This window comes from Dreissena polymorpha, chromosome 14 (genome assembly GCF_020536995.1).
Source record: "Dreissena polymorpha isolate Duluth1 chromosome 14, UMN_Dpol_1.0, whole genome shotgun sequence".
In the NCBI taxonomy this organism is placed as follows: domain Eukaryota; kingdom Metazoa; phylum Mollusca; class Bivalvia; order Myida; family Dreissenidae; genus Dreissena; species Dreissena polymorpha.
In genome coordinates, this window is record NC_068368.1 from 43919412 (window position 1) to 43947117 (window position 27706).

General features: G+C 35.7%; 3 protein-coding genes across 3 annotated transcripts in view; 2 read left to right on the top strand and 1 right to left on the bottom strand.

Annotated features, from left to right (window-relative positions):
• Positions 1–27625, bottom strand: LOC127858409 (uncharacterized). The gene is made up of 8 exons (XM_052395548.1): positions 27410–27625; positions 19536–19651; positions 18999–19088; positions 13135–13230; positions 4417–4449; positions 3840–3892; positions 853–1046; positions 1–124 (listed from the first exon to the last, which is right to left on the bottom strand). Exons 1-7 carry the CDS (start codon positions 27483–27485, stop codon positions 908–910), a joined length of 603 nt encoding a protein of 200 aa, XP_052251508.1. The 5' UTR covers positions 27486–27625; the 3' UTR covers positions 1–124; positions 853–907.
• Positions 6085–10224, top strand: LOC127858404 (uncharacterized). The gene is made up of 3 exons (XM_052395541.1): positions 6085–6582; positions 8227–9218; positions 9626–10224. Exons 1-3 carry the CDS (start codon positions 6473–6475, stop codon positions 9988–9990), a joined length of 1467 nt encoding a protein of 488 aa, XP_052251501.1. The 5' UTR covers positions 6085–6472; the 3' UTR covers positions 9991–10224.
• Positions 27582–27706, top strand: part of LOC127858403 (X-ray repair cross-complementing protein 5-like) — a 54384-nt gene continuing 54259 nt past the window's right edge. Inside the window, exon 1 of the mRNA XM_052395540.1 lies at positions 27582–27705. Coding sequence (XP_052251500.1) covers positions 27691–27705 — 15 coding nt within the window. The 5' untranslated portion in view covers positions 27582–27690. The remainder of the gene's footprint in view (position 27706) is intronic.

Here is a 27706-nt window from a genome sequence, read left to right on the forward strand (position 1 = left end):
TTTGTCATCAAAGTTTTAATGTATAATAGCAAATTCAAACACAATGCTTCAAAATGCTTCCAAATGTTCAACACTGACTGCACACTGTAGAGAAATACCTGAAATTCTACAAATTCTTGAGGTCCTGAAAGTAGAGAATGGAGTAAGCTTTTGTAAATTCACCATTCACATTAAAACCTAATGTACTTGGAGTACAGAATGCAAAGAAAAACACAACATAAATAAATGTGTAGGAATAGAGAGAAAGCTAATCCAGAAAGAAGTTATGTTTAGATAATATCCTTTTGTTACAGTATCACATGGCATATTTGTATTAATTTATCATTTGTCTGATAGAAATTTAAATGAAGCAAATGTGCTAGCCACTCATAACCAGGATTTAAGAAACAATCTTCATTTTGCTATCTTCAAGTTCACGGGAAGTCTTACAGCTAAAACCTAATAAATGTTGCTTAGGCTAATAGAAATTTAGTTATGAAGGAACATAAAATGTCATTATGATGCGGTGATGTGGACTATTCAATTAGGTTATTTGCCTAAATATACATGCATAGAGGTCGCAGTGGTGTGGAGGAAATGGTGTCCGCGATCAGGAAGACATTGGTTTTATCCCCACTGGGAGCGTTTTTTAGATTTCCCCCATAGACACCAAGAACTGGTTCTAGTCACAGGAAATGTACTCCAGAGTGTTTCAAATAAGCCTCAGGCTTTCTATGCTATGGAGCTTAAATAAATAGGTAAAACCTAAATATACACACCTGTAAATAAAATCAAATATAATGCAAAACTCCACATATACATACATATAAAAAAAATCTCAGTGAATGTAAAAGTCCACCAATATATGCATACCTTTAAAAATAATCTCTGTAAATGCCAAGTGTTAGCTGCTAATGACCACACCACATCAAGTGGATTTCTCATGCTGATCATGTGCAAGGTCGAGGTCACCCTGGTCAGCTGGCTCTGTGTGATGGTGGGTCTTCTCTGACATCCAGGCCAGGTACGTGTTCCAACCCACCGCCACTAGGTTAACCACCACTACTCTGAAATAAACAACCAGGTTAACCACTACTACATTGAAATAGGGAAACATACTGCCACCAGGTTAACCACTACTACTCTGAAATAGGGAAACATATTGCCACCAGGTTAAGCATCACTACTCTGAAATAGGGAAACATACTGCCCCCAGGTTAACCACTACTACTCTAAAATAGGGAAACATACCAACACCAGGTTAAGCACTACTACTCTGAAAAAGGGGAACATACTGCCACCAGGTTAACCACTACTACTGTGAAATAGGGAAACAAACTGCCCCCAGGTTAATCATCACTACTCTGAAATAGGGAAACATACCGCCACCAGGTTAAGCATCACTACTCTGAAATAGGGAAACATACCGCCACCAGGTTAAATATCACTACTCTGAAATAAGGAAACATACTGCCACTAGGTTAACCACTACTACTCTGAAATAGGGAAACGTACTGCCACCAGGTTAACCAGTACTACTCTGAAATTGGGAAACATACCGCCACCAGGTTAACCACTACTACTCTGAAATAGGGAAGCATACCGCCACCAGGTTAACCACTACTACTCTGAAATAAGGAAACATACCTCCACCAGGTTTACCACTACTGCTCTGAAATAGGGGAACAAACTGCCACCAGGTTAACCACTACTACCCTGAAATAGTGAAACAAACTGCCACCAGGTTAACCACTACTACTCTGAAATAGGGAAACATACTGCCACCAGGTTAACCACTACTACTCTGAAATAGGGGAACATACTGCCACCAGGTTAACCACTACTACTCTGAAATAGGGAAACATACTGCCACCAGGTTAACCACTACTACTCTGAAATAGGGCAACCTACTGCCACCAGGTTAACCACTACTACTCTGAAATAGGGGAACATACTGCCACCAGGTTAACCACTACTACTCTGAAATAGGGCAACCTACTGCCACCAGGTTAACCACTACTACTCTGAAATAGGGCAACCTACTGCCACCAGGTTAACCACTACTACTCTGAAATAGGGAAACATACTGCCACCAGGTTAACCACTACTACTCTGAAATAGGGAAACAAACTACCACCAGGTTAACCACTACTACTCTGAAATAGGGAAACATACTGCCACCAGGTTAACCACTACTACTCTGAAATAGGGCAACCTACTGCCACCAGGTTAACCACTACTACTCTGAAATAGGGGAACATACTGCCACCAGGTTAACCACTACTACTCTGAAATAGGGCAACCTACTGCCACCAGGTTAACCACTACTACTCTGAAATAGGGCAACAAACTGCCACCAGGTTAACCACTACTACCCTGAAATAGTGAAACAAACTGCCACCAGGTTAACCACTACTACTCTGAAATAGGGAAACATACTGCCACCAGGTTAACCACTACTACTCTGAAATAGGGAAACAAACTACCACCAGGTTAACCACTACTACCTTGAAATAGGGAAACAAACTGCCACCAGGTTAACCACTACTACTCTGAAATAGGGAAACAAACTACCACCAGGTTAACCACTACTACTCTGAAATAGGGGAACATACTGCCACCAGGTTAACCACTACTACTCTGAAATAGGGAAACAAACTGCCACCAGGTTAACCAGTACTGCTCTGAAATTAGGAAACATACCGCCACCAGGTTAACCACTACTACTCTGAAATAGGGCAACATACTGCCACCAGGTTAACCAGTACTACTCTGAAATTGGGAAACAAACTGCCAACAGGTTAACCACTACTACTCTGAAATAGGGAAACATACCGACACCAGGTTAACCACTATTACTCTGAAGTAAGGAAACATACTGCCACCATGCAGGTTTACCACTACTGCTCTGAAATAGGGGAATATACTGCCAACAGGTTTACAACTACTACTCTGAAATAGGAAAACAAACTGCCACTAGGTTAACCACTACTACTCTGAAATAGGGAAACAAACTACCACCAGGTTAACCACTACTACTCTGAAATAGGGAAACATACCGCCACCAGGTTAACCACTACAACTCTGAAATAGGGAAACATACTGCCACCAGGTTTACCACTACTACTCTGAAATAGGGAAACATATTGCCACCAGGTCACCATGATCATGTAATATTTTTTAATCACACAAGGGTCCAACGCATTCACTGAGAGACCCAAGGATACGAGCCTGACTGCCTTTTCTAAGCGGGTAGTGTTCACAAGGTTTCACAATAGACATGTAAGAAAAACTTGCACTTCTTCATGGCAGTCAGACTGGAACCATTGCCTATATGCTATATCATAGCAAATGTTCTAAGCAAGTTACATCATTATTCAGCAAAAAAAATGCATTAGTGCTAAAAATATTTTTGTTCATTTGACCTATTTTATAATGCTGCATAATCCTGTTTTGAACTCAGTCATTATTTATTTAATATTCTTACCAAGTTTCTGATTACTGGGTAATAAATGCAGCCTTCAGAGTGTTATGGTAAATTTTGATGCACAAGCACAGACAAAAGATGATAACAAAAGCTTAAAAAGCTTACCATGAGCAAGTATTCTGTTTAGCTTGTGAATGTTCGGCATGAAAACATGAAAATACTTACTGGAAATATCACACTTACCAACCCTGGTGAGTACTGTATACTACCCTTCAATTTTTTAAAAGGGGGATAATAATTTCAATATAACTTCCCTTCACTTTGTAATGGGGGGGGGGGGGTTAAGTCCCCTTTACTTTGTAACAACAGTATAATGAATAATATGATACTATGCATTGACCAAACCATAATTTGATGATCCCTTCTTACAAACCTATAAGCTGCAGGAACAAATGTGAAGTTGACAGTCTGGACAAATGGCCACACCTTCAAACAAAAGTAATGATGTATTAATGATACATTTATCACTGTAATAAGCAACAGTTAGGAGCTTAAATGTAGGTTGATATACCAGTTATATGTAAGTTTCCAACTAGCATCCATAAATTATACAGATTCACAACTAAAACCTTTTTGAATTTCCCCATTTGGGAAAAATATATACTTATTCCCCTTGGGAATGCAGCCGTATTCCGGCCCCAAATGTGAACACAAACAACATTGGTCACTCACAAACATGGTGTTCATGAGGAAAGTCAAAACACCTTAATTGCACTACGTTCTGGGTTGCAAAGCAATATATTCTCAGATAACAATGAAAGGACTAGTATCTATGGGTGATATATGAGACACATTTTATATTTATCAGTCCGAAAATGATCATTAAATAAACAGTTTTTGAATTTCACTGAGGAAAAGAGTGTAAACATAAACTTGCGATATTTCTGGAATACTACCCATGTTAATACAGGTTAAAAAACCAGCACTTTAAATACTGCATGTACACGTACCTTATAGTTTGTCTTTAAAACATCCAGGTAAACCTGAAATAGATCAACAAATGCATGGAGTACAAAACATGTCATATTCAAGTGAGGTTTTAAAAGTGAGACAAGGGACAAAATTGTCACAAAACCAGGTTTTCATTGTGAAAAAAAATCTGATAAAGGGAGACAACTCAAACTGAACTTTTGAAATGAACAAACAAAATTAACCCCCTTTGTAAGTTCGTTTCAAAATAAATCTATTTTTAGTCGTGGCGACCTTGACATTGGAGATATTGACGTGATTCTTTCGTGCGACACACTGTCCCATGATGGTGAACAAATGTGCCAAATGATTTTAAAATCTCATAATGAATGACATAGTTATAGCCCAGACAAGCTCATTTATGGCTATTTTTTACCTTTGAACTCAAAGTGTGACCTTGACCTTGGAGATATTGACGTAATTTTTTCGCGCGATACACCGTCTAATGATGGTTAATAAATGTGCCAAATGATTTTAAAATCTCACAACGAACGACAAAGTTATGGCCCGGACAAGCTTGTTCCGCCTGCCCGCCAGCCCGCCAGCCAGCCAGCCCGCCCGCATTCGCCAATCTAATAACCAGTTTTTTCCTTCGGAAAACCTGGTTAAAAAACAAACATGCCTTCCATTAATATGACAACAAAACAATGTCTTATATGTGCTGGCAGTTGGCAAGTCCTGATCTTGCAATTTCTTATATTTATAGAACCTCTGCTTCAAGAAATGGGGGTCAAGGAATAATGCTCTTACCGGTTATTTGTATCTTCTTAGCAATAAGATGATTTTATTATTAGATGTTAAATATAACAATTAACAAAGGTCAATAACTGTGCAATTATGGACACAAGAGTTCTACATGTAAGTGCTCATATGAACTTAAAAGAATATTAAAATTTAAACAATCAAAATTACACTAACGACTACCAAATATGTCGTATTGGTTCCTTTATGAATAATTACAAATTGAAATCAGTAAAATTATAAAGCATTTATAAAGAATTTCTTCGACAATTTTAAAAACAATTGAATTATGAACATGGTATTTTAATTTCACTGTAACGCATTAACTCTTTCAGTGCTGGAACCGAATTTTGAAGGCCTTTGCAAACAGAGTGGATCCAGATGAGACGCCACAGAACGTGGTGTCTCATCAGGATCCAAACTGTTTGCTATTCTGATAGTATTTTTTGAAAAAAATCCAAAGAAAATGCTAATTTTAGGAATTCAGTAGACGAAATTTTAACAGATGACAAATTTCCCAGCATGCAAAGGGTGAAAGCCTGATTGGTATTGAGGTTTTGTATTACACATGTATTTAGCTTCCAAAAGTCACTGGTTGAATCACAAGAAAGGCATTTTTTAAACCTTTTTTGTTGATTTTATAATTATGTTTGTATTATGATTGCACAAAACTTCACATATTTGTTGAAAAAAATATTGAAGGACATATTTTAAATTCTAAAATCTGAGCACATGCCCCTTTAACAGAATACATGTATTTAGTTTTACCCTAATTTAAGAAAATGTTTTCACACCTATCATCAGCCAAATATTTATCTATAAACAGTATCATTTTGTGATTTAACTATAGACTTTGTACATATGTGTGTATATTATGTGGGTTATGGGGTTTGACACCCAACATAATTCAACCTATACCAGTTTGAAATTTAGAACAATGGTTATCATACTAATTTATCTTTATGCGCCACAATCTGGTTTCAATAACATCCCTTGTATATCATAAAAGTAATAACAATTATTGTGAACAAACAACTTTTTAATCAGAGGACAGTTCACAATACCTATTTAAAATGGCAACTTCTGTAGATTCAGTTCATAACAGTTCAGATTTAGTGAAGGACTATTCATGTGGAGCTTGCGAGAATAAAGATATCGAAGCACGTGCTGAAATTTTTTGTGAAACATGTTTGAAATCTTTTTGCGAAAAAATGCCTTTATCATCATGATCAAATAAATGTGCATCATTTAACATATGGAAGAAGAGAAATAAATAAATGGCCTCTGGCAAAGAAAATGGAGGATTTGCTACTGAAATGTGACATTCACAACAATGAGAAGGTGAAAATGTTCTGCCAGAACCATAATCAGCTGTGCTGCTCTGAATGTGTTTTACTGAATCATCGGTAAGTGACACTTCGTCATTTCTTTCCACGTAGTTAAAAGTGATCACATTAAAAAAAACAGTCCATGAAGTAAACCAAATGCTGTTGCCTTACAGCTTGGAAAAGATGCTTTCTATCCAAATTTGACTTTTGATTTCGAAGCATGACCCTGACCTCTGAGGTCGGGAGAAAGGTTTTACACATGAATGCCTTGTACTCATGAATGTAATTAGTGGTAAACTTTTTAAAAGTAGCATAATAAATGACAAAGTTACAGTCCAAATAACTTGGACATTTGAGGTATGGAGATGGTTTACCTTGCAACATCTTATTATGATTAATTGCATTCATGCCAAATTATTTTAAATTCCATCAATACATGGCAGTCATGGTTGAGACAGAAATCAAGCTGTTCAAAGGCCAATTAAACATTTGAACACTACATGTGAACTTTACCTTTAAGGCAGGTAGACAGTTGTTACATGAATTACATTGTCTTATGATCTTTTACTTTTGTGACAAATTGTTTCAAAATCCCTATATATATGGCAAAGCTTTGGCTAAACAAGTAATTGTCACACTGCTTTATGGCAATATTTGACCACAAAGTGTGACCTTGACCTTTGAAGTAGGAAGAGAATATTGGATCAATATACTGCAAAGTTATGGCTCAGACAAGAAATTTCACACAAACAAACATACGTACAAACAAACAGATAGATTGCTGTTTTCCCCCCTTCTTAATGAGGGGTATTGATCAAGTGAACCTTGAATAACAACAACACACAAATGATACACACATGTTAACTATCCTATCATCAATACAATTTTAGTTCCTGCAACAAATCCTACATTAACTATTAGAAATAGATGTCCCACATATTACATACCAGTAATCTTAAATTATTAGTACAGAGATGACAAGTTTAAAAAAAAAGATTTGACAAGGTTTTTAGGGACACCTGACCTAGATTCAAAATCAGCTTTGAGTTTGTCAAGATAAATATTGTCATCCAGTTTCATCAAGATAGTCATAATTTTAGCTTCTAGAATGGTAACAATATTTTTCTAAGATTGAACAGGGTGACCTAATTTTTGGATACACGCGGCCCAGATCCAAAATAAGCCAAGAAAATGTAAGATACAAATTTTGACCTAGATATATATATATTTAGCCATAAATGTTGCCTGTAAAGAGGTAACATGCTTTTTTTTACTAACATTTGACCTGATGACCTAGTTTTGGGACGCATGTGTCCTAGATCCAAACTTGGCCTACATATTGTCGACAGACTGACCCACATCCAGAAAAACAATATACTAAAGGGGAGCATAATAATGTAACAGTTAGTGAATAGTTCAATTGTTTAATGCATTTGAAGAGTTGTTATAAACAATGTTTGCATATTGAGAGTATAATATTTTATGTCATTTTTTACATACATGTATATTAAGGTTACAAAATGGGGCATTTATTGTTTGTAATGCACAATCTTAAATTGATAAGGGTTTTCACTGCTAGAGGACTACCCTAAAATAGATTTGTAAACACGCACAATGCTTTGAAATATTATCAATTTACCCTTCTTTTCTTGTTTTATTTCCCCTTAATATTTTATATGTCAAATTGATTATTGATAATATTGATTCATGTTGCTATTTCAGACAATGCACCAATTTGGTTCTTTCTTCTGAATCAGTCCAAAAGCTGTCAGTGGATATGCAGCAATTGTCAAATAAAATTCAAACAATTCTTGACAAACTTAATAAGTTTAAGAGAATACAGGAGGCCAGCATTCAGTCCGTGGAGGGATCATACGGTGAAAAACTAGAAGAAATAAGAGAGCTGCGTACACAATTAAATGCTGCTTTGGATGAACAAGAAAATACAACTATGAAAGAAATGGATGAAATTAGGCTAACATTGCAAGCCTCTCTTCAGAAGGATATTGACAATTGCAGCAGGCTGAAGGATGAACTGCAACAGCTCGGTGAAGCTGTGCAGGGCCTTCATAATGCGAGAAAGAAAGAGACTGAATTCATAGCCAGCAGAAAATTTCTGGACAAAATACAAGAGTGTGAGTCATTTCTGAAGGAAAACACATGTATGGCTGGGAGATCAATCATATTTCAGGCAAACACTGACATTGTGCAGTACCTGTCTAAACAGTCTAGTCTAGGAAGGGTTGTAGACAGTATGCAGTCTTTCATCCCAGACCAGGAAATGACTGTGACGAAAAAGTGCCAGTATAATGTGAACATATCAAAAGACACAAGTCAGAGTTGTCTCATCAGAGGCATTTGTAGCTTGCCTAGTGGTGCGGTTGTTATTGCCGATTATAATAAGAGAGTGAAGCTATTGGACAAGCATTGCAATGTGTCCAGTCATTGTGATGTGTCTGGTTCTCCATTGGACATTTGCCAAATCACATCCAGTGAGGTGGCTGTGACTCTTGGTCATGGAGGTGTGCAGTTTGTGTCTGTAACCAATGGGCAGCTGGTGAATGGGAACAAGTTACAATTGCCACATGTTGCTGTTGGCATTGCTCACCATCGGGGAAAATTGTACATCACCTCTGGCACTGCTTTATTCCATTATACCTTGACTGGGACACTTGTGAAAAAGCTTTATGAGAATACAGAAGCTGGCACTACAGGTAAATGTAATGTACTGCACTTTACCATATATTATGGGCAGATTACAACCCCACATTTCAATATAATAAGTTGGCGCGCATTATACATTAATACAGCGCAAATTTGCAAACAATGTATTATGCTTTCCTTAATATTCATAATAGACCCCATGTTGGCATTAACAAATTGGATGCATGTAAGACATGGTTATGCCTGATACATGGTGAAGTATTGTAAATATATTTCAATGTCCATTTGAATGAAAAAATTGAACACATGATGAATACATGTATTTACCAATATTTTAACAAAAATATCACTATTGTGGATTTAACCCACATACAATTGTGCTTATTTTCATATTTTTAAAAGTGTTTATGTCTTTAATACTGACCTGGTAATGTATGATATGTTCTATGTTTTGTAGTGTACAAATGTGCAGTGAGTCCAGCTGGTGACAAGATCTATGTCACCAACTACAATCAGCACAAGGTCCTCACACTGGCCACAGATGGCAGCCTGATATCCACATTCACTGACCCTGAACTACAAGGCCCATGGGGTGTTCATGTAACACCTTCTGGACAAGTCCTTGTCTGTGGGTACGCCTCCCATACTGTTGTACGAGTGAATCGCGAGGGGAGAAAGAAATTGTCAACTCTGGCCACACAGAAAGATGGACTGAACAACCCGATGTCTGTCTGCTATAACATCATCACTAACCTGATCATTGTGGATGTTGATGATAACATCATTGTTATGAATTTCCAATGGAAAAAAACATCAATATAAAATCAATTATAAATTTAATTTCCATGATTCTTTGAATGACACATTTAATCACAGCAATTTAAATCTAGGTCAGGAAAAAACATTTTCATCAATTTGTTATTACTGATTAAATACTTACTATTTTTTTCATAAAGAGTTGATTTAATGCTTTAAAGATTATTAAAGATTAAAAACCAGCATGTTTATATATCAATATTGTCAAGTGATCTAGTATAAAGAATGTATTTAAATGTGCTTTGACATGTTTGGATTATTTTTTTAATTAACCAGCATTAACTGCAAACTATGTTTCGACAAATTGAAATGGTAAGTGTCTGTGTAGATGTCTGCGAACAAATGAAACAAGAATTCTGGACCAATATAGCGTTAACACTGTTTCAATATAGCCATGAAGAGACTGCCCAGCCCATCTGGTGACCCTTGTTCTGCAACAGACTGGAACCATTTTCTAACTTGCCAAAGATATCATTGCAAATTATGTTCTGACCAAGTTTCATAAAGATTGAACTGAACATGTGAATTCTAGAGTCTTTACAAGGATTCCATATAAACATTTAAACCCGAACCATTTTCCAAATCGGTTGAGGTATCATAATAATAAGAACAAATCTTTGGACCAAATTTCGTGAAGATTGGACATAACAATGCGAGTTCTCGAGTGTTAACAAGCCTTTTCTTTCATATTACCTAATGATCTAGTTTTTTACCTTACATGACCCAGTTTCATACTCGACCAAGATATCATTGGTCAATGGATCAAATGTTCTGACTAACTTTCATGAAGTTTAAAAATAAATGTGGCCTCTAAGGTTTTAACAAGGTTAACATTGACAACAGGGTTAATATTGGCAACACACGATGGACAAAAGGCAATCACAAAAACACAATGTGCTCATGGTGAGCTAAAACAAATAGCAAAGGGTAACAAGCAAATTCATAGAATTGATATCCCCCGCAACATATGCTTTGTTAGAGGATGGGTGCACATCGGACGGACGGACAGCCGGACAACGCCAAAACAATATCCCTCCGCCTCTGGCCTCTGGCGGGGGATATATACTCATACAAAGTTTCAATTAAATCCGCCAAAGCACTTCCAAGATATGGCTCCGGACACAAAAGTGCCTATAGCAAAAAGCATTTTTTCATGATACAAAGGGCCATAACTCTGGTTTGAACAGATGGTGTACAATGCCATTTGGCGTAAATCATCCTCTTATGCATATACAGTCTTCGAAATTAGCTTTGAAAAGTTACATGCCAGTCGGGCCAGTTACTTAAGAATTTTTACATGCCCAACATATTTTTTACAAGCCCAAACTTTTTTTACCAAAATTATAACAAATCACAACATTTTAACACTTACATGCTACACATAGTAAAGCAGAACATTTGTTTCAATAGTAGTGAATACAACTACATCTAATCAGTCACTAGAATTAAGACGGTCGATCGTTACACCATTGCTCTTGAAAAGAGCGTTCTCTGGTGTCCTCGTACCATTTCTTGGCTTCCTTTTTCTCTAAATCATTGTCAATTTTCTATTTTGGAAGTGCTTTATCGGGCCTAGCCCCATCAACATACCTAAGATACTGCATAGCCTCTATGTCGACAATGACATTCGTTTACATTGACAAAACGGAAGCGTATTACTTGACTGAAATGATCGATTCAAAAAGCATCTTCTCGATTAATGTCTAGAGAAACCGTCGATAAGAACCGAATGTGACCGAACTGCATCGGTCAAAATCAATAATGATGACGTGTGCAAGCAGGTGTGTGTTGTTAAACCAATCGAATTTCATTGTTTTACAACTTACGGCAAGGTGTTTGTTCGCAAAATTGAAAAATAGATCTGCAAATATCAAGAACCGCTTACGATTTTTTTTATAAACTGTCAATTGGCTTCAATAATTTACATGCCCGGCGGGCCACAAACGTGAATTTTTGTATATGCCCGGCAGTAATTTTACTCGCCACGGGCAATCGGGCGTGTGCTAATTTCGAAGACTGCATATATATACTCATACTAAGTTTCAATGAAATACGCCAAAGCACTTCCAAGATATGGCTCCGGACAAAAAGTGACAGACGGACGGACGGACAGACAGCCCGACGGACAGCCGACAACGCCAAAACAATATTCCTCCGCCTCTGGAGGGGATATATACTCATACCAAGTTTCAATGAAATCCGCCAAAGCACTTCCAAGATATGGCTCCGGACACAAAAGTGCCTATAGTAAAAAGCATTTTTTCAAGATACAAAGGGCCATAACTCTATTTTTAATAGATGGTATACAATGTCATTTGGCGTGCATCATCCTCTTATGCATATATATACTCAAACCAAGTTTCAATGAAATCCGCCAAAGCACTTCCAAGATATGGCTCCGGACACAAACGTGCCTATAGTAAAAAGCATTTTTTCAAGATACAAAGGGCCATAACTCTGTTTTTAACAGATGATATACAATGCCATTTGGGGTGCATCATCCTCTTATGCATATATATATACTCATACGGAGTTTCAATGAAATCCGCTATAGCACTTCCAAGATATGGATCCGGACACAAAAGTGCCTATAGTAAAAAGCATTTTTTCAATATACAAAGGGCCATAACTCTGTTTTTAACAGATGGTGTACAATGCCATTTGGCGTGCATCATCCTCTTATGCATATATATACTCATACCAAGTTTCAATGAAATCCGCCAAAGCACTTCCAAGATATGGCTCCGGACACAAAAGTGCCGGACGGACAGCCGGACGGACGGCCGGACGGACGGACAACGCCAAAACAATATCCCTCCGCCTCTGACGGGGGATAATAACTATAAAAATATGGAATTAAGAATTATGGCTTATATGAATCAAACTTCCCTTTAATGAGATCTATCTAAAAATTAAGTATTAAATTATACCTCAGATACTTCTATATATACCCGAACAATAAATATTATGGATGGATGTATGGCTAGATGGAAAACCTGATTCCAATATTACCGCCCCCCCCCCCCCCCCCCCCCCCATTCCCCATCTTTTAAACTATGATGTACAAATTATGACGGACAAATTTAATAAATTAAGTCACTAACCATAGGTAAAAATCATGTACATGTATTACATATTGTAAGCACCTACATGTTTCAACTTAGATTTGATAGCTTCCAAGCCTTCTCCTTTCAGTATTTCCATGCCTGACAGGAAGTAAGGTAAAAAAATCGGGGCAAACAGCAACTGAAAAACAAAGCAATATTAATAATAATAATAAAATCTTTATTTAAAGAAGATAGACTTGTTAAGAAATACATCAGATGAAATAACATAATATGCAATTTATATAATACATTTCTTATTTTCAACAAGATCTTCTAAGAATATACAATTTACAACAAAAACATCATATTTCATCATGAGCAATAAGAACAAACCATTAATAATCATATATGCATGCACACTTATAATGAAATATATTATACTTAAAAATAAATGACAGACATAAAACTACAATAACCATTTATGCAAGAACAGTATTCAAACAATTAACTAAGGTGATTTACTAAAACAACATAAAGCATGTTCAGTTTATGTCATAAAGTGTGGTAGAAAGATAAGCTTTTAATTTTTTCTTAAATGTAATTAAATTGTTTGTTTGACGTATAGATTGGGGTAACGAATTCCAAATTTTTGTGCTAGAAAATTTAAACGATCGTTTGAAATGGTTTGTTTTGGGTATTCGCACAAGCTTAAAATCCCCCTTTTCGCAAGATCGCAAGTTATAGTGATTATTTTGTGAAGGTGTCAAAAGGTCACGTATGTATGTTGGGGTTTGATTGTGAAATGCTTCAAATACAATAACTGACGTGAAATAGTGATTACGCTGTTCGAAAGTCAACCATTTAAGATCTTTAAATAGTGTTTTTGAATTGGTGTTGTACTTTTTATTTAAAATATGTGCACCACAACACTTTTGTATTTTAACTTTTCTATTAATTTCTGTTTTGGCCGCTGAACTCCAGGTAATGCATGCTTAGTCGGATATAGGTGAGATATAACCATTATAGAAGAGCTTACGCATTTCAAGGGTTAAATATGGTTTTATTTAGCTAAAGAAACTTCAGCGTACAGTTTATATAGTATTGACAGACCAATAAAGTCGCGCCAGTCAAAAATCATAAAAAGCGACATTTAAAGTTATGGTAGCCAGAACTAGGTTTTATTTTTTGCAAAAGAAACATTTGTGATGACATTTTTGAACAAACGCTGTTAATGTGTAGTTTCCAAGAAAGAGTATTGTCAATATAAAGTCCAAGCAGTTTTTGACAATTTACTGTTTTGATCACCGTATCTGAAATTTTAAGTTTTAGATTTGTTAAGTTTTGAGTTTTCCGTTTCGACCCTAATACCATACAAGTAGTTTTTAGTGCATTTATAATCATGTTATTAGTTTGGCACCAATCATTTGCAATCGAAAGATTTGTTTGTAGCTTATTTTGAACTGTTTGAATATTTGTTCCCAAAGTGTGCAATGTTGTATCATAAGCATACATTGCAGAATTACATGTAAGATCTCGCGAAAGATCATAAACGTAAATAAGAAATAGATGAGGTCCTAAAATAGATCCTTGGGGAACACCAGCAATGATGCTTTTACAAGTAGAGGTAGTGTTTTCTGCTTTGATATACTGAAATCGATTGCGGAGATATAAAGAAAATAGGTTGCATGACCTATCATTAAAATGATAAAGTTTTAATTTGTATAAAAGAACCCTATGTTCCACAAGATCAAATGCTTTTTTTAAATCAAAGAAAATTGTACCTTCCAGATTTCCATTGTCAAATTGTTTAAGCCATGAATCAACTATATTAATCAATGCTGTTTGACAAGAATGATATTTGGGAAAACCAGACTGAGTTTTGTTTAATAGACCTGTAGATTCTAGATATGTATGCAATTGTTTAGCTATATGCTATGTAGTGATATTGGTCTATAATTATTGGGATCTTCAACCGATCCCCCCTTGTATAAAGGTATAACGTGTGCAATTTTAAGCGTGTCGGGAAAGGTTCCATGTGATATACAGTTATTTATAAGAGCAGTGATTGGTTGTATAATGAATTCTTTGCAAAGTTTAATAATGCTGGGCCCTATACCATCAGCCCCAGCAGATTTGTTTGAATGAAGTTGATTAATTAATTAATTAAAGTACTAACTTCTGATGTAGTAATAAACTGAACAGAAAAATGATAAGAATCTAGCTTAGCATCTAGATATGTTTTCAGTGAGTTGAAATCGTGTTCAGCAAATTCAGCCTTTTTAATAAGTTTCGAGATGTCAACAAAGTGGTCATTAAGTGCATTAGCTACATTTGTTTTACCAGATATTATCTGATCATCCTTCCTTATTACATTTAGCAAAATAGAGGATTCTTTGTGTTTATTTGATGCTAATTTAATAGTTTTCCAGAGCGATTTCGCACTTGTGTTGTACCGCATTCGAAAAATATTCTTTTTTAGCCATTTTGATTGCACTGTTACATTTATTACTCCACAACTTATATTGTGGCCAATTAGATTCACATTTATATTTATCCCTTAAAGACCTAGCGTGTTTTACGTTTTCGTTGTACCAACCAGATTGTTGTAATCTCTTCACTTTTTTATATTTGATAGGGGCATTCTTATTAAGGACTGAGTTTAATATGTTATAAAATACTTCAAATGCCTCATTAGTATCCTCTATTGTTTCAACCATATCAAAATTAGCTTTTGCTAAGTTGTTTTGAAAATTGATTTTATTAAATTTGTTAAAACATCTGTACTTATTAATTTTATGATCATCATGATCATCTGTTTTAACAGTTTTACCTTTGACGCTTAATGTAAAAACTACTTGGTAATGGTCACTTATGCCTATTTTTGGTATGATAACCTCAGAAATGTTGTCATAATTTGAATACAAATGGTCTAATATTGATGATGAACGTTCAGTAACTCTTGTTGGAAAAGACACATGTTGTTTTAGATTAAAATCAGTGATAATTTTTTCCCATTTCTTATTGTTAAATATGTTTTGGCTTAACAGTGAAAATTAAAATCTCCGGTTTAATACAAATTACAATCTTCCATGTCTGCCTTATTTATCTGTAATTCAAATGAGTCAATCCAAGATTGGGGGCTATTTGGTGGGCGATAAACAAAGTAAATTTTATTATACAAACGGTGATCTATCTAAGTGCTTACCAGCAGGATTACTACATTTTTTCACAGTATACTTTTTAATCCATTATTATATTTTAAGAGCTAATGTTACTAATAAACTACCCCACAATGTAAATAAGTGAACTTTTCACTTCACATAACTATTTGCAAAAATGATACAATTTTCAGATGTTATTTAGAATAACTGTGCATAATAATGCCTATTGATACAAACGGTGATCTATCTAAGTGCTTACCAGCAGGATTGCTACAGATTTTTTTGCCATTTATGTTTCATTACTGGAAATATCCATTATAGTAAAGGAGAAAAGGTGATTTTTGGTTTCATTATAATTAATGCGTTTGTATTGTCGTTGACTTCAACTCATTTACAGCACTGTTGATGAGGATCAAGGAAATGACTAATGTTGCTCTTCAAAACTCAGCTAAAAGAGTTAACACAGAAAGATTTAGGAGTATACTTGTTCGCTTTGTGGAGAAATTATGGTGCTGGAAAAAATAATTAACTAATGACTAACATATTTATTACCATATTTTCATAAACAGGTTAATAAAAAGTATCATTATCAGTTATTTATTTTGCTACTACTACATTTTTTCACAGTATACTTTTTAATCCATTATTATATTTTAAGAGCTAATGTTACTAATAAACTACCCCACAATGTAAATAAGTGAACTTTTCACTTCACATAACTATTTGCAAAAATGATACAATTTTCAGATGTTATTTAGAATAACTGTGCATAATAATGCCTATTGATATGTTTTGTGTTCATACTTGATACACAGTGTAAACAAGAGTTCCGCGGTCGGAGATGACCGCATTGAAGCCGGATTTTTTATTTAAATGACAGGAAAGTACCTTTCGTGTTTTTGTCAATGCAATACTTAAATTACTGAATTCTAGGTCCAAGCATACCAAAGTTACAACAATTTTAACATTTTAACATTTAAGTTCACAGTGACCTTGACCTTCAAATGAATGACATTGAAATGAATGACCTTGAAATGACCAGTGGTCATCTAAGTGTGCTTGCAAACCTTTACGTCAAGTTTGAGATTCTAGGTCCAAGCATACCAAAGTTATAACAATTTTAACATTTTAACATTGAAGGTCACAGTGACCTTGACCTTCAAATGAATGACATTGAAATGAGCAGTGGTGATCTTCTAGTACTGGCCAACCTTTATGTCAAGTTTAAAGACTCTAGGTACAAGCATACCAAAGTTATAACATGGAATAAGAACTTTAACATTTTTACCTACCAAAGTTATAAGAACTTTAACATTTTTACATTCAAGGTCACAGTGACCTTGACCTTAGAATGAATGACCTTGAAATGACCAGTGGTCATCTAAGTGTGCTTGCAAACCTTCATGTCAAGTTTGAAGACTCTATGTCCAAGCATACCAAAGTTATAACAATTTTAACATTTTAACATTTAAGGTCACAGTGACCTTGACCTTCAAATGAATGACATTGAAATGACCAGTGGTCATCTTCTAGTACTGGCCAATCTTTATTTCAAGTTTGAAGACTCTAGGTACAAGCATACCAAAGTTATAACATGAAATAAGAACTTTAACATTTTTACATTCAAGGTCACAGTGACCTTGACCTTCAAATGAATAACCTTGAAATGTCCAGTGGTTACTTACTAGTTCTGGCCAACCTTCATGTCAAGTTTCAAGACTCTAGGTCCAAGCATACCAAAGTTATAACAACTTTAACATTTTTACATTCAAGGTCACAGTGACCTTGACCTTCAAATGAATGACCTTGAAATGTCCAGTGGTTACTTACTAGTTCTGGCCAACCTTCATGTCAAGTTTCAAGACTCTAGGTCCAAGCATACCAAAGTTATAACAACTTAAAAAATTTTATATTGAAGGTCACAGTGACCTTCACCTTCAAATGAATGACCTTGAAATGACCAGTGGTCATCTGTTAATCCTGGCCAACCTTCATGTCAAGTTTGAAGACTCTAGGTCCAAGCATACCAAAGTTATACCATGAAATAAGAACTTTAACATTTTTACATTCAAGGTCACAGTGACCTTGACCTTCAAATGAATGACCTTGAAATGACCAGTGGTTACTAACTAGTTATGGCCAACCTTCATGTCAAGTTTCAAGACTCTAGGTCCAAGCATACCAAAGTTATAACAACTTTAACATTTTTTATATTGAAGGTCACAGTGACCTTGACCTTCAAATGAATGACCTTGAAATGACCAGTGGTCATCTGTTAATCCTGGCCAACCTTCATGTCAAGTTTGAAGACTCTAGGTCCAAGCATACCAAAGTTATACCATGAAATAAGAACTTTAACATTTTCGAGCACGCCGCCACCCCGCCCGCCCGCCCGCCCCCCCGCCCGCCCGACAACATCAATCTATAAGCCGAGATTTTTTCGAAAAAAATCCGGCTAATAAAATTGATGCATATTGTCATGATTCTATAATTGCGCCATTATGCCCCTTATCAAGAGTGCTGGCACTGTCAAACCAACATTTTTCTTTGGACACACATTTTCATGAGTCAACAATGGAATAAAATGTTCACCCTACAGTTGCATCCAAGATGTATATCAGACAATGTATAAAATCAACAAATTCAAGATGCAATAACATACCCGAGCTTACAAATCTGAAAAATTATATATCAATTAATATATATCAATCTGGAATTGGTTGATTACAGATATTGAAAACAGACAATATACAATTGTTTTCAATTAGTAAACTATTCAAACAAATAGGTTACACACACAACTTACCTGGTCACAAAGCACCATTTTAAGAGGTCCAAACTTTGTGTTACCAAAAACTCGAGCTAATGTGGAATACCAGACAGTTATAACTGGTCCCTGAAAATAGATCAGACATGGCAACCAATTTATCTTGCAAATGCATCAGTTACTGAAAGGAAAAACTCCCACTATTACTTGACAATCGTACAATTATTATTGACATTATGGTACATGCCTGACAATAGCACAAAAAGTAATGCTATTATGGTAAATACTTGACGCGTGTCCACATGAATTAAGTGTCCACACATAGAACTTAGGACTGGGTGTATAACACTGTTTAATTACCATACCCAGCTTCACAAGTCCACAGGCTGATAAAATGTTCTTTACATTTCATAATTGCAATAATATAGCAATTTTTATGTGAAGGTTCCTAAATCTGAGTGTAATTATGAGATATCAACAATTACAATAAAATTGAAATTTACTTCAGCGAAATAATTGCTCCAGAAAAACAATGTCTAAGGTAATTAAATCTACCGGTAGTTTGTGCATACTTACTCCTAAAAAGGTGCCAAAAAAGGCAAACCGGAGGGTTCGTTTCCCATCATATTCTGCTAAACTTCGCTTTTGAACCAGAAACTGTGACAAAATGTCTCCTGTAGACATCAGACAGCCTATACAAATACATAGAAACAACAATATTTTTAGTAACACATTAATTATTTTCTTTTTATGGCTTACTATTAAATTTTTGTCTACCCTTTTGCAATTCATAAGACTTCAAAACCTCAATATCTTGGGTATCATTAGTGCTAATACATTCTTGACATATTTGGGTCGCATTATAATAGAGTTCCCTTTCATGAATAGCTGAGCATGTATGTTTTATCAATTGTGTCCAGTTCTGAGAAAACTGGGCATAATGCATGTGCGAAAGATGTCGTCCCAGATTAGCCTGTGCAGTCTGTACAGGTTAATTAGGGACAACACTTTCCGCCTAAATTGGATTTTTGCTAAGAAAAGACTTCATTTAAACGAAAAATGTCATATAAGCGGAAAGTGTCGTCCCTAATTAGCCTGTGTGGACTGCACAGGCTAATCTGGGACGACACTTACCGCACATGCAATATGCCCAGTTTTCTCAGAACACGACTCAATTTATCGACTAGCTTGGATGCAAGGGTTTTCATGTAGTTGTTCACCAGTTCTGAGTATTAAAATTCTAACATCATATCAACACTTTAAGTTTTTGAAAGCATTGCACCTATTTATTTACAGCCTTTGACTTGAGCATGCCATAAAGTTTAATGCTATAGTCGTCTGTTCATTACCTCTTCGCAGTAATGCAGTAAAAAATAAAACAAAGAAAGTATTGTGAAAACATATACAGGCAGCACATCAACAAACATAATGTGTTGTTACTGAAAATGAATAATAAAACATAGAACCCATTAAAAAGGCCTTAAAACAATAATAGCTGAACGTGTTGAAATTAGCTAACCGCAGTGGAAATTGCCAACTAATGCATGATCATGTAACCGTTACATATTAGTTGATTTAGAGAACGATATTGACATTTCGATTTGTTAGAAAATTTTTGCAACAATGACTGGGGAGTGCGGTTTAACTCCAAGAAATGTCTTCTAAACCATTGTCAACACAATAATTGTCAAACAAGAAATGTGTTTGTCAGAAACACTATGTCCCCTTCTGCGCCTCTTTGAAATTAAAAAAAAATATTTATTTTTTACCTTTTACCTTGAAGGATGACCTTGAACTTGACCTTTCACCATTCAAAATGTGCGGCTCCATGAGATACACATGCATGCCAAATATCAAGTTGCGTTCTTCAATATTGCAAAAGTATTCATAAAACGAGCGAATCTTGCCACATATATTTGACCTCTGACCTTGAAGGATGACCTTGACCTTTCACCACTCAAAATGTGCAGCTCCATGAGATACACATGCATACCAAATATCAAGTTGCTATCTTGAATATTGAAAAAGTTATTGCAAATGTTAAAGTTGGAGCAAACAGAACAACAGACCAACAGACAGACAGGGCAAAAACAATATGTCCCCCACGATAGTGGGTGGGGGACATAAAAAGTCCCAGAAAACCCATACTTACTACTTAAAATAAAAATCCACATCTCAAACATCACAAAACAGACCAATTCTACACTAGGCTGCCTGAGACGTAACTTCAGATACTGACCAAAAAACTGCTGGCAAACTGGATAACAAGCGCTCATTCGATCTGGACTGGACTACAGGAGGGCAGTGTGAAACAACCCATATAAGCAAGGTGACATAGACAAGCTTGAGCACAAATCTGCGACATCACCAGGAATTACAAATCCAGACTAGATGGATGCATATAAGCCATGCTGGACAAATTAAACCTTCTTACACTACAAGAGAGGCAACACCAACAGAGATTGACCTTCTTGTACAAGGTAGTGGAAGGGCTCGTACCGGCTATCAATATTGATCACTATTAGCATTGTCTAAGACCCAAATGCACTATAACGGCTACGAAGATTGAAGATTACATCCACCAAAATAAAGTGTTAAAATCAGTGAACTAAAACTCTTAGTGCTACCGACCATTACACACAAACAGTGATAAATAAAAATACACTTTCTTTCAGCAAACCATTCTTGACTGGAATTTACTAAGTGAAAGCACTGTGAAATCAACATCCATTTAGTGTTTAAAGGCTGTAATATTGGCAAAAGTGGGACATTTGTCTAGCTCACATTAACTTCATGCACACACCCTGTTGAATAGAAGCCACATTTTGTTACTTCAACATATCATTCAGATTCAGAGATTCAGCAGTAATTTTAGTAAGACAACATACACAGAGTTCATGTGTGTGACGTCATCACCTGATTCTTAGGATGTCACGTTTAAACGGTGGCGTTTCGTGTTTTGCTAAACAAGAGGGCCATGATGGCCCTGAATCGCTCACCTTACTAACCTTGCTAAATTATTTTAAATTCTATCAGACCCATATACAATCCCAAGAAAGATTTCATTAATTAATATATTCTGACAAAATGTCATTAGGCCCGCGATGAAAGTTGTGACCTCTTTCATCTACACAAAGTTTTACTAGCATTGGCCCAGTGACCTAATTTTTGACCCCAGATGACGCAAATACTATCTAAAATCAGATATTATCAAGATAAACATTCTGACCAAACTTCATTAGGTTAAGAGGAAAACTATGACCTCTATTGTCTACACAAGGTTTTTCTATGATTTGACCTAGTGATCTAGTTTTTGACCACAGATGACCCAAATACAATCCCAACCCAGATTTCATCAAGATTAACATTCTGGCCAAATTTAATTAAGTTTGGATGAAAACTGTGACATCTACTGTCTACAAAAGTTGTTTTTTATTTGACCTAGTGACCTAGTTTTTGACCCTAGATGACCCAAATTCAATCCCAACACAGATTTTAACAAGACAAAGATTCTGACAATATTTAATTAAGATCTGATGAAAACTGTGACCTCTATTGTCTACACAAGGGTTTTCTATGATTTGACCTAGTGACCTAGATTTTGACCCAGATGACCCAAATAGAATCCCAATCAAGATTTTATCAAGATAAACATTCTGACCAAATTTCATAAAGATTGGATGAAAACTGTGACCTATTGTCTACACAAGGTTTTTCTTTTATTTGACATAGTGGCCTAGTTTTTAACCCCGAATGACCCAAATACAATCCCAACCTGGATTATATCAAGATAAACATTCTGACCAAATTTCATAAAGATTGAATGAAAACTGTGACCTCTATTGTCTACACAAGGTTTTTCTATTATTTGACCCATTGACCTAGTTTTTAACCCGAGGTGACCCAAATAGAATCCCAACCTAGATTTCATCAAGATAAACATTATGATCAAATTTTATAAAGATTGGATGAAAACTGTGACCTCTATTGTCTGCACAAGGTTTTTCTATTATTTGACCTTGTGACCTAGTTTTGACCCCAAATGACCCAAATACAATCCCAACCCAGATTTCATCAAGACAAAAATTCTGACCAAATTTCATAAAGATTGGATGAAAACTGTGACATCTATTGTCTACACAAGATTTTTCTATTATTTGACCTAGTGACCTTGTTTTTTACCCCAAATCACCCAAATACAATCCCAACCCAGATTTCATCAAGACAAACATTCTGACCAAATTTCATAAAGATTGGATGAAAACTGTGACCTCTACTGTCTACCCAAACAAATTGTTGACGGTTTTTCTATTATTTGACCTAGTGACCTAGTTTTTGACCCCAGATGACCCAAATACAATCCCAACCCAGATTTCATCAAGATAAACATTCTGACCAAAATTTCATAAAGATTGGATGAAAACTGCGACCTCTATTGCTTACACAAGGTTTTTCTATTATTTGACCTAGTGACCTAGTTTTTGACCTGGTGACCTAGTTTTTGATCCCAGACGACCCAAATACAATCCCAACCCAGATTTCATCAAGATAAACATTCTGACCAAATTTCATAAAGATTGTATGAAAACTGTGACCTCTACTGTCTACACAAACAAATTGTTGAAGGACGGACAAACGCACACACGCACACACAACGGAGGCCGGACATCACACGGTCACATTAGCTCACCATGTCACTTCGTGACAGGTGAGCTAAAAACGTTAAAAAAAAACAGTAAAATTTAAACCAGTCAATATCAACAGTCAATCCATTTTAATTCATTACGTTACGACGTTGCAAAACTTATTAAAAGCTGTTGAAAAAGACTCGTATTTGTATCACATGCACCAGATGGCCCTTATTCACAATACTCTAAACATAACAATACACCATGTACAGACTAGACGTAGGAATATTTTATGCGCGTTGACACAAAGTGATCGGGACAATTTTTCCGCCATTTGTTGCATGAGCATGCCCCGAATGGTCTTGAACATTCGACGCGCTCAGCACGAAGTGTTAGAGGAAATGTTTACACCGTTTCTTCATCGGCATTCATTTTTAATTTAATGAACAGATACTGGTTTTGATGTTCATTTTGTTAGTTAAAACAATAGAAAATTTAACCGGTCTATTCTAATTGAAGAAATGTGGGTTCGATACTAATTTGTCTTTGTTACAAAATATTACGGCATGTAAGTAGAACAAGAGCTGTCAGAGGACAGCGCGCTCGACTATTCATTGCTTGACAGTATAACGTAAGCCATCATGCGGAAATTGTTCATATTCAATAATTTATTAGATGATCTTTCAAAAATAAAAAAAGGAAAAATTTATTTATTTTTTTTTTTTTTGGGGGGGGGGGGGGGGGTTGATGTATAATGTGGGGTAGGGTAATATATTAGATGATGCTAAAAAAAAATTGGGGGGGGGGGAGGTTGGGGGGGGGGGTAGGGGGTGAGAGGGGGGTATAATGTGGGGGGGGGAGGGGTAATTTATTAGATGATGTTAAAAGACAAAAAAAATGGTTGGGGAGGTTGGGGGGGTAGGGGGGTGCGCGGGGGGTTTAATGTGGGGTGTGGTAATAAAGATGGGGGGAGGTTGGGGGGGGGGGGAAGGGATTCTGGGTAGGGGCGTGGGGTATTGTTTGGGTGGAATCCATTGTGGTATTCAGGTAAGTGTTGTTTTGTCAAAGTAATTATAAAATGTGATTATAAATAAAGAAGTTATGGCAATTAAAGCAAAATGTTCAATTACATGTATCTAAGTGTAAAAGGGGCCATGATTATGTCAAAATGCTTGATACAGTGGTCTGCTCTTGTTTATAGGTTGGGGTCATGTTGGTTAACAAGTATGCAAAATATAAAGCAATATGTCAAAGGATAAAGGAAATATTTGGGGTAGTACGCAAAGTTTAACATAGATTTATCAATAATATGCATATTCTAAGTATAAAAGGGGCAATAATTCTGTCAAAATGCTTGATACAGTTGTATGCTCTTGTTTATAGGTTAGGGTCATGATTGTAAACAAGTATGCAAAATAGGAAAGGAAAGCAATATGTCAAGGGACATTGAAAATATTTGGGGTAGTACGCAAACTTTAACATTTGCTGAAAATTCTAAGTGGAAAAGGGGCCATTGTTATGACAAAATGCTTGATAGAGTTGTCTGTTCTTGTTTATAGGTTGGGATCATGTTGGTAAACAAGTATGCAAAATATAAAAGCCATATGTCAAAGGATATGGGAAATATTTGGGGTAGTACGCAAAGTTTAACATAGATTTATCAATAATATGCATATTCTAAGTATAAAAGGGGCAATAATTCTGTCAAAATGCTTGATACAGTTGTCTGCTCTTGTTTATAGGTTGGGGTCATAATGGTAAACAAGTATGCAAAATAGGAAAGCAATATGTCAAGGAACAATGAAAATAAATGGGGTAGTACGAAAACTTTAACATTTGCTGCATATTCTAAGTGGAAAAGGGGCCATAATTATGACACAAATGTTTTATAGAGTTGTCTTCTCTTGTTTTTAGGTTGTGGTCATGTTGGTAAACAAGTATGCAAAATATGAAAGCAATATGTCAAGGGACAATAAAAATAATTAGGGTAGTATGAAAACTTTAACATTTTTAAGGAAACGGAAACACCGACGCCGGGGTGAGTAGGATAGCACCACAATATATATATCATATATAACACAGTCTTTCCGAAATACCGTCGGTCCTCGGATTTTTCCGATAATAATTTGGAAAATCCGGAAATGATTCAAATATTGCCGGACCTCGTGTCCGGTAATAAAATTATAGCGAAATTTGGAACTCCATAAGCTATTTCCAGAAAAGTTTCAAGGCAAAAGTGGGAATTTACCGAGTTATTTATGAATACTCCAATCATGTAAAACATTTTTTCATTGGTTACATTACTTGAATGACGTACGTGAATATACAGTATCCGAAGATTTTTGCTGCGTCGTCAATGCAAATTACACACTACGTCATCACTATATGAGTACATTCGCAAAGGAAGAGAATCGATATCATATACTTTTGGTTCCCGTTATATCCGATTAATTCGTAAGCAAGCAGGGCATTAACACAGGTCATTGTGATATTGCCGCGATCTGTCAACACCTACACAGGAGTTCGAAGCGATCTGACAATATCTACATAGGAGTTCGAAGGAAAACAGAGTATCCAGATATATAACTGGTGATTTTGTTTTCATTTTATTTTTTAATATCTTAAAACGTTTTAATTAAAATTTAGTGAAGGAGCCAAACCAAACTCTCATGATGATCAAACTCAGCACTGCAGACGTTACAGCTTATGACACTTCAGCAGCTGTAGACAAATGGCTGTTAAGATTCGATGGTTTTATGTAAAATTAAATATTTAATGACGTTTTTACGTAACAAACTCACATCTACATACAGGACCAACAACGTTTTCTACCATAATTTAAAAAAATCATCCAAATAATTCCCTCAAAAGCATTGGGATTGACTTTAAGACTAGTAAAGTATTATAAGGTATGCTAGCCTACAACAGCTTAGCAAAAAGATTAAGCATTGTATGCTCATGATACATGGAGATGGTCTTCGTCGACTTAATTATTAGCGCCCACCCAAGGCTATAACTGATGGGTATCCAACGAAAGAAGATTAGTCAGAGGATGTGTCTTCCGTAGAGGATTCAGATATCCAGGATGAAGAGACAAATGCTAAAGAAATCTTGGCAATTCTGAATGATTAAATGCATGATTTGTGTATTAATCTGATAATATTAAAAATATTGTTAAAAATGTCATCTTTGTCTTTCGTCGTCATTATTTACTTTTTGGGCCTGAAATAATCAGTCTGGGCCGGAAATGGCTGCATGATTATAGGACCTCATGGCCGGCAATAAATTATAATTTTGGGAAGGACTGATAACAGTCGAGCTAAACCCAATGGTTTTACAACAATGAGAACAGTTGGTTTTAATATGATGTCATTGCGCCAATGGGATAAACACTTAATATAACTTCCGGAAATATTTGCTTCTTTCAGTTTAGAAATGCGATGGCACTACTGCTTTTAAAACGGACATAGGGATACCGTTTAAACGGTAACGTTTTGTTTATTTCGTTTCGTTTAAACGTTTATAAAAATCTTTAAACATGATACCCTTACGATATTCTCATTCTTATTGTAACAAATGTCACCAGAAATAGGTCAACACTGGAAATAGATCACTGTATGATACAAAGCAATTGAAAAGACACATAATTCCCTATAATTAAATGTATCAGACGATTTCATGATGCAAATTTTTCAAATTTTAGAGTTTATAGTTCTATTTTTTTCACTAGTACTTACCCAACGGGTAAAAATCGCTGTTAAGATAAAACAACAATGAAAAACAGCTGCACTTTATAGTAAATATTAAAATGTACTCATTTACCAGCGCTGATGGACGCCGTCATCACTGGGTATGCATGCAGTGCTCTCTGGTATGCTCTCCAAAGTCGTACAGGCATGGTGTCCAACTGTCTCCAACTTGTACACTGACAGTCTGATGCTTACATGCTATCTAAGGGATTCTAAATAGGATTTGTACATTAAATAGATAACCTAATTTCGTCTGTTCGTTTTCCCATAGACATGCTGTAAAATATTAAATTTGTAAATATTGCTTAATAACGAGAGTAATGTCCCTTTGCCGGTAGATGTCGGACAAAAAACATGGCGGCAAATAAGG